Here is a 19,911-nt window from a genome sequence, read left to right on the forward strand (position 1 = left end):
ATGGTGAGCAAGATTTTCACAAGGCAGTGCCTACAGGTTGGTTTCTAAATCCATCTTTAGGCACCTAAATAGTGGCCTGATTTTCAAAAATGCTGAGCATCCACTGAAGTCAGTGCCTAAATATGGATTTAATAGCCCAACTTGCAGCACTGATTTTTGAAATCTTTGCCTATATGTTACTAAACACACCAAGGGAGCAGATCTATTGATTTTTTTTTAATTGCCATTTTTCTGGGTAGATCTCTGCTTCAAGGTAAGTGTACTGTCTGAGAAATAGTTTGATTAGACTTCAGAGGGAGCATTTTGGTACAGATTTTGGTACAGATTGCGGGCCCAATCAGTATTCAGCAGCATTACGCATGTGAGTAAGGACTGCAGGATCTGGCCAATTTGCTGTGGATTTGCATTAAAAACTTTCATATATCATGTCTGCTGATGTAAGTCTAGGTTGCTGACCACATTGCATTTCTATAGTTCCTTATCCTGCAGTTCCTATTTGTGCAAAACTCTCATTGAAGTCAGCTCTGTAAATTTCTCATGAAGATGAATCTACTTCTAGTTACGGCTACTGTCCAGTGCTTCTGCATCTCTCATTTATTACCAATGATTTACAACAATATTGTGAGTATTATCAATCTTCACTGAAGTCAATGGGCACTTGGCATGATTTTCGCACTGCAGTATTGAGTCCCAAGTAGTTTTGACTTCTAAGCAGGGAGACTTTGGCGCAGAAGTACCCGTTGTTACCTAGTGTTAGCAAGTATCTGCAAAATACTCTTCATGCTCACAAGCCCAGGAGAAAAGGGGAATGGGGAATGGAGAAATAACATGTTTTTAGATGTTGATATTGTAAGGTATAGCAGAGAGCAATGTCAGCTCCGACCATGCTCGGAGGTGCATACCAGGGAGACAGGTGTGGTTTAGCGATCTGAACAGGGTACTTTGAGCCAGGAATTCTTGAGTTCTGACTGGCTTTGGACTGGTCACTTGGGCCCCAGACCTTCCAGCATTAATGCAGGTTTTTAATTCTAAATAGGTGAATAATCTAAGATTGAAGTCAATGGGATTAATGAAAGTTAAACCCATACATAAATGTTTTCAGGGTTAGAGCCTTAAACTCTCTATCACAATTTTCCTTTCTGTCAAATGGGAATAAAATCTGCAAGGGTGTTGAGAGGATCAGTTTGGTAATGTCAGCAGAGAAAAGGGCTAATTATTATGTGCATGGCTCCAAACATTATCCAACTTCCAACATCATTTCCCCACAATTTCCCTCCCACCCTCCAGATATTCAGATACTTCCACTATGATAGAGTATTTGGTAAATCGCTATTGCAAATCAATTATTTTCAAGGTACTTTTGACTTAACTATCATTTTCTTTTCCCTTGTTACCTGATGCTGTGTTGTGTGAAGTGCTCAGAGTGACACAAACTCCTGTAAGTTTCATCTTTGGATGGGAGATTCTTGGCTATAACATTTGAAAAGTGAGTTGGAAACCCTACTATGACTAACCAAAACCAAATCTGTGTTTGGAGAGATTTCAGGGCAAGTAATTTTTAACCTTTAGGCTACAGCCATTTTCCATGCTCAGAAGTGATTGGGACCTAGGAGCTCTCATTGAGGATGATGGGAGTTGCTGGGTGCTGAGCTCTGTTGGAACAACTGGCTACTAATGTATTATTGTATCTGACTTTTCATGATATTGAGCATCTGGAAGGAAGAAGGAGACCATGTGACCTTTCTTGTTTATGGTTAGTTTTACAGTCGTGCCTAGATACCCCAATCTGGGATTGCAGCCTCATTGAGCTAGATCTTGTACATGCAGTAAAGGGACAGTCCTGCCCTAGGGAGTTTACAATCTGGGTAGGTTAAACAAACATAGTGAGAGGGACAAGAGCACAAGGCAACAATAATATTGTCATGCTAATCAAGTCACCTCTCTGCAGGCAACAAGCAAGTGCTCTGTGGACCTACATTTCTTCACAGATCTCAGTTTGAGAACCCCCAAGACAGTGAATTGGGAGTCAATATATGTAAATGACTAAATGTTTCTCTTCCAGCCCTGGTTCAGTGCTACAGGAAAGGCGACTGAGATGTTGTTAAATGGATACTTCTTATATAAAGGGATACGACAGAATATTTAATGCTGGCACATCCAGATCTCATCAAACACAGACTGCTAGGGATAATAACTAAACTGGAGAATTTAGAGTGCTAGCTCATTTCCCCCAGCCCCTCCTTTTTTTTCTTCCTTTCCAACCCAAGACACTGGCTTGTACAGAACACTGATAAGATTTTTTCCATTCCACTACCCACGCGGCTTGTCATCACTTTTCAATTTTTGCATTTTGCCCTCCTGATACAGCAGCTGTTAAATGTGGAATTCAGAGAATCAGGCAAGGCCACCGGTATAGCATTTTATGAGCAGAACTTCTGATGGAAATGTGATGTGTTGACTGGTTCTTACCTCAGGCAAAGGGAAATTTGAAAACAATCTATGTTCAATATTATGGCAAGCTGTTCTAATTCCAGATATCTTTGTAGTTTCTAATGATTCATTATCAGGTTTTCTTTTTTTCTGTTACTTCTCTGTCACAGACTTCAATGCTTGGCTGTGTCCTAGGATTTTTTAAACTGATGTTTGTAGTCTTAAGAAATGGGGTTGAGGAAATGTTAATTTTGACCTCCTTTCCAAACTTTTTCATTAGCATATTACAATGCATTAGGCCTAGAAACTCAGTTGGTGTGCATTGGAGTAATAGTTGCATCACTGCCAATGGAGCTGTGCTGATTTACATGAGCTGAACTTTAAGTCCTAGCTAGTGTTTAGTAAATTAATCTCAACTGTAGAAGAGACCCTACAAACATTTCAGTGGGAGGATCTAATTTTTCCAGGATGTGCACATCTTATTTCTAAGGGTGAATCTGTCAAATATGTTGTAAATCCAATTAGCTTGGTGGTCTAAGCCCAGATTCTGATACACTGTGCATCTCTCAGCTCTGAAACATCTCTCATCTGAAAAGAACATAGCCCGCCGATGACTGGATGATTATTCTGAACTCTTTGTTGCACTGTTGGTGCAATGGGTGGATGTGTGCGGTCTGAGATTCCTATTTTTCTGGGCAATAGAAAGAATGTGAGGGAAAATGTTATTACAGGTGGTTGTATGGAGGAGAAGGAAGTGGTCATGTGTATGTACTGGTGACAGATGAGAAGGTTGTGAGGAACAAAGGAAATCCGCAAACTGGAGGAAATGCTGTGCTTTGTAAGCCGGGATGAGTGAACTCCAAATGGAACTTAATGGGCCAGATATTTTGTTGGTGTAAATGGGCACAGGTCCATTAAAACTGCAGGGAGCTACACCCAATTACACCAGCTGATCACCTAGCTCAGTATGCTTGGGTTGAGGTACCTCCATTTACACCAACTGAGGATCAGGCCCACTAAGTTCCATTCTTTAATACAGGAGTAAAAATACAGAAGGGGGAGGTTGTCTCCTCCTTGCTTTGTGGTCACCAGAGCTCAGCTTGGTATGTGTTTGATGTTCAAAATAAAGAAAAAAAAAAAGAAACTTATTCTCACAAAGGCTCTCCCTTCCCCTTGCTTGGTTCCCCTTCGTTGGCAATTCTCCAAAGCAGACAGCTGGCTGGCTCTGTTATTTTGCAGTTGTGTAGTACTGAGGTCTTCTGCAAACACATGTTCCAGAAGGCACCCGGCATTCATGTTAGTCTCACTTCTAGCCTGACCCCCTACAACCTAAGCCTCATGCCTACCTCCTAGAGTTCTAATTACCCTGGACCTCCTCCCTCCAAGCCACTACCACAGATACAATGCTTTTTGTGACTTAGTTGTTGGTAAATTCTTATCACCAAAAGACTAAGAGCCACTGACTGACATTAGGGATGCTGTACACTGCTCCAGGTCACACTTTAAGAGGGATTGTTTCCTGTGAGGCACAGTCCCTCCCTGAGCTGCCTGGCACAGAAACAACACACAACTGCTGCACTATCCTTTTGGGTGATGCAAGGTGTGCCCCTCTCTCCACACAGCCAGTGCCATGACCATTCACTCTCCTCCTCCTTGCTCTTTTGGGGTTATTTAAGAGGGAGCAACTCTTACACGCTCCCCCTCTCCCCCCATGTAAAAAGACTGTGGTATCCTTGGCTGTTACAGGTGGGCACAAGGTGGAAAGTCTTATTGCATTCTTTCCCGTACAAAATATAAAGACCAAGGACTGTCTAGCCCAAAGTCTGATACTCATTGGCTTTTTCTTAATGCTTCCACTTAGTGCCCATCCTATCCATGAATGCACATGTATGAATTATTGTATGTTGCTCTTGCATGCTAGATCTTCTTGCAGCATGGCTTCCTTTGTTAAACCTGTCCTCACCACAAAGATCAGTGCAGATGACCTGAACCCTCACTTCATCCATGATTTCACTTTAAAGGAACTATTCTTCATGCCACTTGCACTCCCTGCCTCTAGAACCCTGGTTCTCAAACTTTTGGGGGCCAGGACCCATTTGTAAATGTTTATGGCCTGTCGTGACCCAGTAAATAGTCTGGGCATGGAGGCCTTGGGGTGGTTTTGGTTGGGTCCTGCCTCTTGAGAGGGTTGGATCCTGCCTGACACTCACCCCAGAGTGGCAGCTGTGGGGCTGCCTGGGCTTGGCTCTCTGCTCTAGGTGTTGCAACCTCCGGGGTTGTAGTGTTGCTCAGTTTTGGCTCCTACCCCCTGACTGGATCAAATGTGTGTGAGTGGAGTTATGACCTGGCTTATGGGGTTTTAGTGCCACTCACTCAAATTTGGCCTACCTGGACTCCCATCATCATGACAGCTGGGCCAAATCTGAGTGGGACCCCAGAGGTTACAGCGACTGGAGCAGGGAGGTGAGCCCAGCCAGTCCTGTGGGACTGGAGCCACAAAAGCTGTTATGTAACCCTTTGAAACATTTTGGTGACCTAATTTTGGGTCCTGACCCAGAGGTTCAGTAACCCAGCTCTAGAAGGTAAGAGAGCCTTGCAGCACTCATTCTCTGACCAGAAGAGAAGACAGCTGATTATTTTCAAGACCAGTGCTAATGTTTCTTCATAAATTAATATGCTGAGTTGCTTATAGAGCAGACACGCAACTGTCACACTCTGCCAATGTCCTAGAAAGCCAGCTGCAGTGTGTATCAGAGTCCCAGGAATCTCTCATTTCCAGAACTGAGGTTTCTGGTGTGCCAGGATGCTCCCTCCAAGCCACTTGGATCTGTACGAACTTCCCTTTCACAAGTTTTTTATAAACACTCAAGTGACTTAATATGTTAACAAAAAAGCCTGCTTGCATATTAAACTTTCTGATATCAATATTATTAAATCAAATATTCTTACTGCCACAGGATCCAGGTCACGATCTGAGTCATCGCACTCAGTTAAACTTAAGAAATATATTATTGAAATGCAAGTCAAATTGCTTTTCACTGATTGGTGGTTATTTATTTTTCTGGATGGGGAGTTATTGAAAATTGATGTATGCAGTTAAGAACTTTCTCCCTGTTGTAACCAACCTTTTACAGGTCGGCTCGATTATTGTTTTAATTGTTTTAATAACAGAGACTTGCATCTTACAAAGAGATGATTGTTATTGTCTGATCTTATCTGCAGTTATAGCAAGTCTCTATTTGCATGCTATTTTTTGATGACCGCTGCTAGCATAGTGGACTCTTGAGCATCATTAATAATAATCTCTAGCATTTATATAGCACTTTACTCCTCGACTGTGGTTCTTTGCCTACCCTGGCACTAACTTAGAGGAATCATTGTATTTAGGACCTGTCAAATCACTGGAGAGCACAGTAGGCATCTTTCAAACAGGAAGGAAGGTTTCTTTAAAGCTCTCCAAAAGAACAGAGAATGTGGGGCAAGAGCAATTTGGTAATGGAGCTTATCTGTTGGGCGGAAATTTGGAAGCCATATAACCTAAAAGTGTGTGGAAATTCAGCTCTTTCTCCTGGCTGAGACAGAAATTCTTATAGCTAGTGAGGAGGTAACTGTGTTGCCCTGTGCCTGACACTTCATGGTTGGTCTTGTGGGAGAGGAGACAGAAATCTCTGATACAACTTCCTTGTGTGAACTTTAGTTTTAGCTCTGTGTAAATTTCTTTTAAATGCTGAACAAGGAGAGCAGCACTTGCTTATTTTCTGGCTTGAGAGCACTATTGGCCTTCTGTTGTAATGATCTGAGGGTTGGTAATTTTCCAGTCTTTTTTTTTTAACGGGGATGACTCCTGAAATGAAAAATAGTCCTGAGATGGGGGTCCAATGCATAACTGCAGTGCTGAATGTCATGAATGTGGCTCTGGATTTAGGTGGAAGATAGAGTATCAGTGTCAAAAGGAGAGGATGGAACAGGCTTTTGAAATTCTTCTGGGTAGGATATTTTGCCTGATTCTCTACTCCACTTCTGTTGAATGGAGTTACACTGGTCGAGAATGTGGCCCCAAGCCTTTTCTGAATGGAGAGGATTGAGACCGTAACTAATCTGTTTGCAGGAGATGAGAGTTAAGGCCCTGTATATATGACAAACTCGCTTAAAAGCAAAGCTTGGAGGCTGGTACTGCTTTTTTAGTTTGCTTATATGTGTAGTAATAATTACCATTCTGAAAATAAAATGCTTGCTGATCACTGTAGTGTACGTGTCAGTGAGACTGATCCTAAAATGTCAATTTTTGTTACATTTGGCTTTCTTGTCAGCTATCCGAAAGGTATGTTGAAGAATATGGTCCTAAATTTGCAAAGGCTAACACACATGCTTAACTTTACGCATAGTGAGTGGTCTAACTGAAGTCAGTGGCTGGAATGATGCCCCACTGAAGTCAATAGGAATTTTGTTGTTGATTTGAGTGGGATTAGGATTTCACCCAATGGCTCTATTCATGGTGCATAAAGTTAGCATGTATGTAAATCTTTGCATGGTTAGGGCCTATGTGTGTAGCAGAAAGAATCAAATATAATTGGCTACAGTCTGCTTTCAGTTTCACTGGTGTTAATCTGTAATAATTCCACTGAAGTCAATGGAATAAGCATGACGGACACTGGTTAAACAGAGAGCAGAATTTGGCCTTTTTAATGTTAACATCTCTTTTTTAATTTTTCTTCTTCAGGATGTGTATTTTTTTTTCTTTCAGACTCCTCAGCAGTACAGCCAAGCAGTGAATGAAAGCAACAAAGTTAACCTGTATTGTGCATTTCTGGACTATAGGTATGTTAAATGCTTCTAAATGTCTTTCTTCGATGTATTGTTACTGGTTACTTATGGCAAATGCAACATAGTCAGTGCATGCCAGACCGGACAAATATTCCCTTTTTCTTGTGTTCATGGGAATTATTAAAGCAATGAAAACACAGAGTTTACCACAAAAACAGCTTCATAGTAAGAGGAAGAGAAAACAGCTTCCTCTTACTGTAGATGGGGAAGTTCTCATTCTATTCACTGATTTCAAGATAAAGCAGATTATTGAGAGAATGAAAAACCTTGAGATGAACACACAAGGATTGAGTCTAGTTGCACTTGTATTGGTCTTTTGCAAGCATCAGTTTGTCCGGAAACATGGGTGTTGTAAATCGGCATACTTCTACTGAAGTAATTGTTTCCACTGGAGTTCCTCCTGCTTCACACTGGGTACACATGAGATCAGATGAGGTGTGTGGTATGTATTTCAGAGCAGTGAGTCATGTCTGGTACATATTCAGTGATGAACTTAGATGCCACTGAATGCAAAGCAGGGCAAAAGTATTAATAAATATCACCTCAAGTTGTACTATGTAACAGCAAATATCCACAAACAGTGGATATTTTTCTGCTATCTTTGGGTAGCCAGGAATAGTATGTCAGATGCATTTGTGATTTCTAAACATACTGTTGATACTGAATTAATTGCGAAACAAGTTAAAATGAGACCTGAGCGGAGACTGACACATTTTTGAGCGATAGCATTCCAAGCACTACTCAGTGCACTAATGGCACACAATTTTGTGATACCTCCTCTCCAACTTGCATTTGGGCAAGATCAGCATAATGGTTTTATTAAATTTTTATTATTTTGTTGAGCTGTCCCAGCTGTTGTAGTCACTAGCTTGGCACTTACTTATACATTATAATAAATTAGAAACATGTTTTACTACAACTAGTCAATATGCTTCAGGGCATCATTCCCACAGCATGTGCTCTGGGGCGATTGGGTCCTGGAGGCTTTGCCTGAGGATGAAAGACTATAGCGAAAATCCCTCCTCCCAAAATGAGAGGTTTATTTACGTCAATACACTCTCTTTCTCAGATGTATGATTACTCCAATAAAAGGAGTCATTTGGCATTTGTATAATAGGAACAATATCGATACAGATCCCCAGCTGGTATAATTATGTGTAGCTCTGTTGAAGTCAATGGGCCAGGTCTTCAGCTAGTGTAAATTGGCATAGCTGAATTGAAGTCAGTGAGCCAGATCTTTATAGTGTGTATATCAGCATAGCTCCACTGAAGCCAATAGGCCAGCAAATTGGCATAGATCCAGTGAAAACAGGCAACTATATGCTAAATTTGACTCTCTCTCTCTCTCTCTCAGGGCTGCCCAGAGGTTTGAGGGGGTCTGGGGCAAAGGAATTTTGGGGGCCCCTTCCATAAAAAAAAGTTGCAATACTATAGAATACTATATTCTTGTGGAGGTGCCTGTGGAGCTTGGGGCCTGGGGCAAATTGCCCCTCTTGCCCCCCTGGGCAGCCCTGCTTTATATTGTTGTTAGGCCACAATAGTTTTTTCAGACTAGATATTGCCCAGCTTACTTGAATGTTGAGTTGTGGATAATTCCTCTGAAATCAATGGGAGTATTCGAGGAGAGTGAGGCTGGTAGAAAACTGGCCCTTGGTATTTTACCACACACAGCTGTTTGCCACCCAGACTAATATATTTTACTACACACAATCATTTGCCACTTTGAATGCTGCAAACCATTCATAATTCCAGGCTTAGAAACACACCAAGCAATATGGTTTACTGTGATTTGCTGCCATCGTCATTAAACAGTCAGCATTTACTATCAGTTACTGTTCCACAGTATGTCAGAAACCACAATTATTTCCTGTGCTAAGTGTAAGGAGAAGCTGCTCTATCTCAGTGGTAACTGTTAGTAACTTTGGACTTTCTAATATACTGAATTTGGAGCATCAGTGCTGAGAGCATGTACTTTGGTTTAGATGTGATTAGGGTCCTGGATAACGTGAATGTTAATTACTAACGTCTATGATCAGCACACGAACTTCAGTGCTCTGATAAAGAATACCATGCAAACCATTAGTTCTAGGCAGCTCTTTTCTTTCTTGTGTTGTATCGTTCTGGAGTATTTTAATGTTTGAAAGTTACATTGAAAAGCTGTTGTGACGTGCTTCATTTTTTCTACTGATAGCTGCATAGGATTATTTCTTTCCCCTTTAAAATGATCTTTAAATTTGTAGCAGAAATGTAGACTTAGCCTGCATATTTAGTATTACAACTACTTTTTTAAAGTTTATAAATGGACCTGTCAAAGGAAACCTATGGTCTTTGTGCAGATATTTGCCGGGATTATTCTTGGTAGCTTAAAGTTTAAGAAAAAGATATCTTCTGTTTAATGAAATTCATGTCTAAGTAGTGCCAGGAGAGTTAATTTTAATAGGGGCCCCTCTCCATTTCCTGTGTGCTTTGCAGCAATGGAAGTGCCATGTGGTCTAATGAAGGCTGTGTGCGTGATGGCGGGGACCTCAACTATTCAGTCTGCCTGTGTAACCACCTCACCAACTTTGCCATTCTGATGCAAGTGGTACCCCTGAAGGTAAGAGAAAACAAAGGACTAAATCTGGGAGTTCAAAACTGAGCCAAGACCAGTTCAGCCACTTGTATGGGGTGAAATACTTTTTTAAAGAGATCCAAATTCAGCCTTTCTTTATTATCTCACTTGCATCCTCCATTTTCCATTTTTAACTGAAATGGGATGTGGGATGAAACACGCTGCAGTCTGTAGGAATCAATATGTGCTGTACTTACTTCTCATCCCACAGGCATTATAGCCCTTAAATAACTGAGCAGCAAAAGCACCTACAGACATGCTCCATAGAACACTCCTGTACGTAGGCTAAAAGATGAGTGAACAGGTCTTTTCCATCTCTAATTTCTTTGATTCAGTTTCAAGACACAGGACATCTGAGATGTGACTGTTTAGAGTTGGGGTGGTAAGTCACATGGGGGTGGACCAGGGAGGATTTACAGCAGCAGGGATATGTGACAAGCTGGGAGTCCTGTGTGGAACAAGTCCCAATCTCTTCTGTTTCCCAGTTCGTCCCCGATCATGTATTCTGCTAGTAACTGGGGAGCAGTGCATCCCCTTCATTTATGTTCCATAATGCACATGATGTTCTTTTCTCACCTAGCTGCAAAGTTGGGTCTGGTTTGAGAAGAAATAGAGTGGGATCAAGAGCTTGGGAGAGAGAGAGGATGAAGAACTGAGGATGAATATCCTTATCTACAGTTGCTCATTGTATTTACTTGACGACTTTGTTCAAAGAGTTCATGATTATATGCTTTTTTCATTGTGAATATGCAGCCATTCCTATCAGCAAGGGATAGGATTTTTACTTCCTACTCACGCTACTGAATGGTTTCAGCAGAACTTGTCCAATGCCAGTTGGCGAGGCAAGGACTCTCTTGGCCAAATCTGTCTCCTCACTAACCTTATTTCTGAAATTGGCTTACTGGGAAATATGATCCCTAGTGGGACATACGGCGTTCTTTGTCAGACTTGATAGCACTGATGCATTGCCTATGAGGTAATGTGTCTGACTTCTCTGTTCATTGGTATGAATAATGAGTTTGCTGTTGTTTCAGATAGTGGCTTTGCCATGAGACTGCTGGCAGGTTTGCGAATGGGTACAACATACTCATGAGAACAGCACAGAATTTGTTACTAACAGAAACACAATACAAATCAACTGACAAATAGTGACCCACTTTAAAGCAATTTTAATCAGTATTCTAGTACTAAACAGCACTTAAAGGTTTTCTGGGAATGATGATCCATAATGAACTTGCCATCTTTTCAGGAGTAGATGCTATATTAATATTATAAGAAGTATTAATCAAATCTTGCTATCAATAAGTCAATGACAAACTCAGTGTAATGCCACAGAATTCAGAATCGGACTCTATAATGACAATCACTGTAATACTTTGCTTTTTTTAGTGTGTCTTAGCCAAAGAGCTTATAAAAGCCCCAGAACTCTCCTGAATTATTATAGCTATTTAACAGATGAGTGAAATGAGGCCGGGGGGGCAGGGTTAAGTAACTTGTGCAGGGTCACATGGCTGTCATTGTGGAGGTGCTTATTAGTTCTGTAGTTAATGAGTTAGTTGTTTATTTACAGAAGCATCTAGAGGCCCAAACTGATATCAGGGCATCGCTGTGCTAGTTGCTGTATATATATGTAATAAAAGATGGTCCCTGCTATGAAAAGCTTGACACCAAAAGAGACCAGAGGAACAAAGAGTGGCAGAAAGAAACTATTATCATCCCTGTGTTACAGAGGGGGAACTGAGGGATGAAGAGAAATTAGGTGACTCTCCCATGATTACACAGGAGGTCTGTAACAGAGCCAGGAGTTCAAACCAAATATCCTGAATCTCGCCCCAGTGCCTGAACTGTCAGGCTAGAAGAAAGTGAGTTAGTGAAAGAGATGGATGTAGCACTAAAGAATCCGATTCTCAGTTCCCTTGTTCTAACTAATAAGCCACATTTCTAATATAATTTTATTTGTAATGTTTGTTTTGGTTAGTAGGAGAATAATTCAGACTCAGTCAAGTCACGCACAACAGACACGCCCCCGCCCCAACATGTGAACAGGTTTGTATCCCCAGGTGTCCCAACAACTGTAGTTGGGCAACTCTCAGTTGTGTTTTTGAGTTCACTTGAAGCATGTTCAACATTTTTAGTTTGTTGATACTAAAATGTATCATAACTGATATTATCCAACCAATCAAATGCTGTGTAATATTGTAAGATTAACTGATTCTATTCCTGGAAATGGTTCTGAATGGTCTAACGCTTACATGAATTACCCAAACAGAATCCAGGATCGTTTTGATTAGCCAAAAGCTGGAATAAGTTTTAATATTGTGCAATCTTGCGGATCAAGCTTGTGCATTTTGGCCAAGGTCCTTGCAGTTGCTCAAACATGTATCTTTTTAAGGAGAACTCAGTGAGTGTAAATAGAAAAGGCTGGAACCCTGAATAAATTGTCCTATTCCCCATAGTCATTTAATCATGATTTTGTTTTCAGTATTTTGTCACTGATTTGTTTTTTCTCTCCCTGAATGTTCTGTCCTAATTTGTGCCCCGTTGCCAATGTTTGCATAAGTTCTCTACAATTGTGTTACCCTGGAGTATTTTTGGTTCCCTTTCTTTCTATTCAACTATTTAAAAAACAGCATTAATGCTCCTGAGATGTTAAATGGGTGAGTGGGATGCTCAGACCTAATTACTCTGATGCAAAGGAATCTTCCCTACATTGTAATAGACAATTTCAGAGCTCTGGAAAATCTATTGGAAAGTTCTCCTTGACATTTAAAAAAAATCTGGTTCCCTTAGGCCTCCGCTGAATCCTTAGGCCCTCTGCTTCAGAATACAATTTTGGACAAGGGGCATAGAGTGAATCAATAACTCTTTAGCAGTCAGCAGAACGAGTGATGCACTGGAAGCTGAAAGGCGTTGTCCTGTGATTGTGCGCCCGTTGTGGAAACCATGTGTCCTTTGTGCAAATCTGAGAAACTTGGAAATGTATGCAGCGGTTCAGATTGGGCAGGTGAATGACGAGCTGCCAAATGCTTGTTTCTAACCTCTGCAGGATCAGCCAAGGTTCAGACTTTGTTTCCAGAATTCAGAGTGAACCACTTGCCCACAAAACACAGGTTCCAGCCAGAGGGCTGAACCATGCCATTCAGATGCAATTCTGGATCGGGAATTGTACAGACTAAAAGTAGCCTAGGGAAACTTGGCAAGGAATTCTACTTCCTTGGCCCATAGAGTGAGAGTTCTTGCTACCCCATCCCTTCATATGGTATGGAATATGTCCTCTTGCTTTGATATAGGGAGGTGGGTATGGGGAATATATTTTGAGACAGGACCCCAGCATGCAGGGCTGTGGAGACAGGGCAGCCAGGGAAGGCTGCCATAACTTAGACAAATGCTTCCCTCCATGCTGGGCTCTCTAAATTCCTCTGGGGGCTGTTGTAGCCCCTAAGGCACCCCAGGATTGGAAGGATTTAAAGCTTAAAGCTGCCTTAATCCCCTTTCTCACTGCACTGTGAGTGCTGTCTCTGCGAGGCTTGGCACAAAATCCTAGTCTAGAGCTTTAGAACTTTAACCAAAGAGCTTCATTTTGAGTTGACAGCTCAGAATTATTTATTTTTATTTTTTAGTTCATTAATAACTCTAGATGGGAATAATAAAGGGGAAAAATCAGCACCAGCTGGGAAAGCATCCATTGTGCTTGTCATGTAACCAAATCTGAGTTAAAACAAACGTGGTAATTGTTTCTCTCATATTAAGATATCTTTACATTATGTCTGGAGTGAGGTTATGAGGCAGACAAGAACAAAACCTAGTTACTGAGCTTTATAAATGGGCGATGCTCAGTAATATCCTCCTAAGAAATTTCCTAAAGAGTTTTATCATGTGCCAAAACAAGAGAACCATTAAATACTGTAATATCTTCCCCTTTACTCCCTAGAAGTCTGTCAGTGAATGTTATAATACTGTGGGTTATAAACGTGTATAAATATTTATTCACCTTTGGAGCAATTTGGTGCTATAGAGTGCATGATATATGGTTTTAAAAACATGCTGTAATCTCCTGTTTGAGTGACAGACTGGCAAGGCCCCAAGGGAGTTGTTCTAGTCAAAATATGTCAAATCTTGAACATTTATATTTTTTTATTTGCTCCACCCCCTTAAATTAGGTCTTTCGTAGCGGCTTAGATATGAAAGAAAGGAATGTGGGTGACAGAAGATAATTTTTTGACTAAATGAAAACTTTCCTGAAAAGGTGTCTGCTTTCCATGGAAAATGTTGATGATTAATTGACAACCAAATGCATGAAAAACAAAATTTGTTTTGGCTGAAAACTGAAATCTTTCAATTTATAATGGTGGTGCTGTGCTTCATGAGAGTTTAGTTCAGGTTCCATATGGTCCCGTTTTCCTCCATGAGCAGAACACACTGACCAGGATACATCTGTCAGGACAGCCAGTGACACCTATGATACATGTCCTCCCCTCACCAAGAAGGGGGAAAGTGGTGCATCATGGGAAATATAGTTGGCCTGAAGTCAGGCACCCAGAATAATTGGTCTGTGCATCTACTCTGCCTGACTTCAGGTGTAGTGATCTGGGGTTGCTGTTTTAGAGACCACATAGGCATGGGGGTAGGTGGGGATATAGGAGCCATGAAGGGAGCTGACCAGATATAGGGGAATCTATGGAGATGGTGACATGCAAGTATTTAGCAGCTTCAGCATTGGGGAAAATACAGTCAGGAGGAAACTACATTCTTTGTAAGAATTCTGTAAATTCATCAGGGGGGCAAACACCAGGCAGGCAGAAGAGCTGTGCAAGCTAAAGGACGATGTTAGCACAAGGACAAATGGATATAAACTGACCATGAATAAATTTAGGCTTGAAATTGGAAGATGGTTTCTAACCATCAGAGGAGTGAACAACTGAGCTAGCTTTCAGATGGAGCTTGATAAATTTATGGATGGGATTATGTGCTGGGCTTCCTGCAACAACAGGGGACTAGTCTGAATGACCCAGAAGGTCCCTTCCAGTTCTGTGTCCTGTGTTCCTATGCAGTTCCATCTTGGAGCTACTAAAACTGTTTGCCTTCCTTTGGTAGGTTTTTCTTTTTTTCTTTCATGCCACATCTCGGGCATTTAGAGTGAACAATTTGCCATTCACAATCGGAGAAAGAGACAGCTTCTCAAGCAGTGCAAAGCCAGGATTTCTCTGAGCAGGGAATGTTGGAAATAACCTGCTATGTAAATGGTTACAGTGAACAAATCTAATGATGGAAAATGCACAGAAAGTGGGGTGAGGACTTATTGGTTGACAGCAGAGTGTCAAAGACAATGACTATTTCTTCCGAATCTCTCAAAGCTTGAGCAGCAAATGGCAAAGGGAAGCCAGCGTTCATGGGGCTGCATGAGCCAGCATTGATTGCTGTTAAAGGCTATGGCAAGCTGCTGGTCCAGCAGAGAGATTTTCACCTGGAGATTCAGATTTTTTGTTTTTGTTTATGTTCACAGTTCTGAGAATCACGCTAATGACTAGGAGTGTCACATTTCTGAGCTGATGACAATGAACTGTCTCTGTAGGGGTTTTGGTTTTGACCTTTTTCCTCAATGTGATTTCAGTGTTACTATCTCCTAATGATTATATTGGAGAAGAAAGCAAATTTGACATTTATAAAAAAAAAGTGACAGAGATCCTTTTATTCCTCTGAGTCTGAATGACTGATGGGTTAGATTCCAAAGGAATAAAAGAAAGTATAAAATGCCCCACTCCACATACACCATCAAGGCATTCAGGTGATACCATCAGCCCTGAGAGTTCAAGCTGTGTTCTTGGCCCCAGGATCCCAATGTAGACTTATAGTCTAATATATGACCTACAAATTTACATATATTAAGGTTAATATAACACTGCACGTAGTTAAAAAGCTTCTCTGTGGTTAGTTTCATTTCTTTTTAGCTTTCCATATTTCAGGTCTCTGTCTTTTATTCTCTGCTGCAGTAAGAGCATGGGCCAAAGTCCACTGGCTTCACTGATAATATTAATCCATTTTTTCCCATACCCAATGCTTTCTGAATGGCACGTACACATTTTAATGCATACTTTTCTAGGCCACTTTATTAGTAGGACTTTGGATACTAAATTATAATAATTAGGTAAAGACCCTTGTTTGTAACAGGGCTGTGCATTTCGATTGTGCAGGAATCTGACTCTCTCTCAAAAGTTGTTTATTTTGCCCCTGGGAGCCATTTACAGGGTCAAAAAGCTGCTGTCTTCTCAAAGTGTTTCCTCATCAGGAACTGAAGTGCCATGAGAATCAAAATACTGAATGCTTCTTTTAGAGCCGTATTGCCAGATTATCCATTGGGCTTAGTTGTGGCTGAGCTCAGCACAGCTGGGGATCTATCAGGGAACTGGTTATGGGTCCTTGATTCTCTGGCTATTCCTCTACCCCAGGGAAGGTTTGACCAGCCTGGGAGCTGCTCTAACTTATGCCAGCAGGCATGGGAAAGTATCCATATCCCCATTTGTAGATGCAGAAACTGAAACACAGTGAGATAAAGAGGTAAATTTTAAAATCTGGAGGCTTACGCTATACATGCCGAAATGAACCAGCACCCTTATTACAGTGCACGGGGCAGCAGTTCATGGTGAACAGGGGCTTGGAGTGCCATTAGCTGAAGCTGAGAGCTTGGCCTACCAGTGCATATTTCAAACTAGTTTGAGCAACAGCTAAGAAGCACAAAGAAAAGTCTTGCCAGAGCCCTGAGTGCGAAGAAAGAATACTAATAATACTGCTGATCAGCTCAACAGCCATTTATATAATTCAGCTGCCTTCATTGAATGCCAAGAATTAATACTTGTAAAAATTTTATTTCAGGAAAGAAATAACAATGCTGGAAAAATTTGCAACCATGTGGCACTCAGATGTTAGGCTGGCACTGGTCTGTTAGCTTAATGATGAATTGGTACCAGGCGAAGCTGAAATTATTTGTGTCTTTATCACTCTGCTGCTATGTCCATATCATGCTTGGCTGACATTCGGATTTGCTGACTGAAACACATTTATCATATTGGTTTAAGGTTGAGAAGTAATAACATTTGCTAGAATTTTGTAACTAGTAAGCATTAATAAAAAAAAAAAAAAAGAACCCTACAAAGATAAGCCAAATAGTCTTTAAAGGCCAAATTTTCCCCTTCATTACATTAGTGGAGTTACATGGATGTAATTAAAGTCAGAATATGGCTAGAATTTGGAACTCGAGCTAGGAAAAAAAATCTGTTTATCTCTGTAATTGTGTTATTAAAAATAAGGCTATTATAAATGAAGCCATATCATAGAATCATAGACTTTAATGTCAGAAGGGACCATTATGATCGTCTAGTCTGACCTCCTGCACAATGCAGGCCACAGAATCTCACCCACCAACTCCTTTATCAAACCCTTAACCTATGTCTGAGTTACTGAAGTCCTCAAATCATGGTTCGAAGACTTCAAGGTGCAGAGAATCCTCCAGCAAGTGACCCGTGCCTCACACTGCAGAGGAAGGCGAAACCCCCCCAGGGCCTCTGCCAATCTGCACTGGCGGAAAATTCCTTCCCGACCCCAAATATGGTGATCAGCTAAACCCTGAGCATGTGGGCAAGACTCACCAGCCAGATACCCAGGAAAGAATTCTCTGTAGTAATTCAGATCCCACCCCATCTAACATCCCATCATAGGCCATTGGGCATATTTACTATAATAGTCAAAGATAATTAATTGCCAAAATTAGGCTATTGCATCATACCATCCCCTCCATAAACTCTTCAAGTTTAATCTTGAAGCCAGATATGTCTTTTGCCCCCACTGCTCCCCTTGGAAGGCTGTTCCAGAACTTCACTCCTCTGATGGTTATAAACCTTCATCTAATTTCAAGTCTAAACTTCCTGATGACCAGTTTATATCCATTTGTTCTTATGTCCACATTGGTACTGATCTTAAATAATTCCTCTCCTTCCCTGGTATTTATTCCTCTGATATATTTATAGAGAGCGATCATATCTCCCCTCAGCCTTCTTTTGGTTAGGCTAAACAAGCCAAGCTCTTTGAATCTCCTTTCATATGACAGGTTTTCCATTCCTTGAATCATCCTAGTAGGCTTTCTCTGTACCTGTTCCAGTTTGAATTCATCCTTCTTAAACGTGGGAGACCAGATCTGCACACAGTATTCCAGATGAGGTCTCACCAGTGCCTTGTATAATGGTACTAACACCTCCTTATCTTTGCTGGAAATACCTCGCCTGATGCATCCTAAAACTGCATTAGCTTTTTTCACAGCCATATCACATTGGTGGCTCATAGTCATCGTGTGATCAACCAATACTCCGAGGTCCTTTTCCTCCTCTGTTACTTCCAACTGATGTCCCCAATTTATAACTAAAATTCTTGTTATGAATCCCTAAATGCATGACCTTGCACTTTTCACTGTTAAATTTCATCATATTACTATTACTCCAGTTTACAAGGTCATCCAGATCTTCCTGTATGATATCCCGGTCCTTCTCTGTATTGGCAATACCTCCCAGCTTTGTGTCATCTGCAAACTTTATTAGCACATTCCCACTTTTTGTGCCAAGGTCAGTAATAAAAAGATTAAATAAGATTGGTCCTAAAACCGATCCTTGAGGAACTCCACTAGTAACCTCCCTCCAGCCTGACAGTTCACCTTTCAGTATGACCCGTTGTAGTCTCCCTTTTAATCAGTTCCTTATCCACCTTTCAATTTTCATACTGATCCCCATCTTTTCCAATTTAGCTAATAATTCCCCATTTGGAACCATAACAATTGCCTTACTGAAATCGAGGTAAATTAGATCCACTGCGTTTCCTTTGGCTTAAAAAATCTGTTGACATCTCAAAGAAGGAGATCAGGTTGGTTTGGCATGGTCTACCTTGTGTAAAACCATGTTGTCTTTTGTCCCAATTACCACTGACCTCAATGTCCTTGACTACTTTTTTCCAAGATCTTGCATACTACAGATGTCAAACTAACAGGCCTGTAGTTACCCGGATCAGCTTTTTCCCCTTTCTTAAAAATAAGAACTATGTTAACAATTCTCCAGTCGTACGGTACAACCCCTGAGTTTACAGATTTATTAAAAATTCTTGCTAATGGGCTTGCAATTTCATGTGCCAGTTCCTTTAATATTCTTGGATGAAGATTATCTGAGCCTCCCGATTTAGTTGCATTAAACTGGTTGAGTTTGGCTTCTACCTCAGATGTGGGTAACATCTACCTCCATATCCTCATTCTCATTTGTCATCCTACCATTATCCCTAAGCTCCTCATTAGCCTCATTAAAGACTGAGGCAAAGTATTTGTTTAGATATTGAGCCATGCCTAGATTATCCTTAATCTCCATTCCATCCACAGTGTTTAGCGGTCCCACTTCTTCTTTCTTGGTTTTCTTCTTATTCCTATGGCTATAGAACCTCTTACTATTGGTTTTAATTCCCTTTGCAAGGTCCAACTCTACATGGCTTTTGGCCTTTCTCACTTTATTCCTACGTGTTCTGACCTCAATAAGGTAGCTTTCCTTGCTGATCACTCCCATATTTCACTCCTTGTAGGCTTTCTGCTTTTTCTTAATCACCTCTCTGAGATGCTTTCTCATTCAGCTTGGTCTACAATTCCTGCCTATGAATTTTTTCCCCTTTCTTGGGATGCAGGCATCTGACAGTTTCTGCAACTTTGACTTGAAGTAATTCCAGGCCTCCTCCACCTTTAGATCCACAAGTTCTTCAGTCCAATCCACTTCCCTAACTAATTTCCTTAATTTTTTTAAGTTAGCCCTTTTGAAATAAAAAATCCTAGTCACAGATTTTTTTTGTTTATTCTTCCATTTAGTTTAAAGTGAATTAGCTCATGATCACTCGAACCAAGGTTGTGCCTTATAACCATTTCTTCTATGAGGTCCTCACTGTTCACCAAGACCAAATCTAAAATGGCATCCCCTCTTGTTGGTTCAGCAACTACTTGGTGAACAGAATCCATCAGCTATCGCATCCAGGAA

At 40.9% G+C, this 19,911-nt stretch overlaps 1 protein-coding gene across 4 annotated transcripts in view; it reads left to right on the forward strand.

The window, feature by feature from the left end:
* The window catches only part of ADGRD1 (adhesion G protein-coupled receptor D1), a 238,653-nt gene that overhangs the window by 123,468 nt on the left and 95,274 nt on the right, over positions 1 to 19,911 (forward strand). For all 4 annotated transcript variants that reach the window (XM_030583439.1, XM_030583437.1, XM_030583436.1 and 1 more), the window contains 2 exons: positions 7,175 to 7,248; positions 9,727 to 9,850. In XM_030583439.1, the coding sequence (XP_030439299.1) occupies positions 7,175 to 7,248; positions 9,727 to 9,850 (198 nt within the window). The remainder of the gene's footprint in view (positions 1 to 7,174; positions 7,249 to 9,726; positions 9,851 to 19,911) is intronic.

Source organism: Gopherus evgoodei, chromosome 13, assembly GCF_007399415.2.
Source record: "Gopherus evgoodei ecotype Sinaloan lineage chromosome 13, rGopEvg1_v1.p, whole genome shotgun sequence".
Lineage (NCBI taxonomy): Eukaryota > Metazoa > Chordata > Testudines > Testudinidae > Gopherus > Gopherus evgoodei.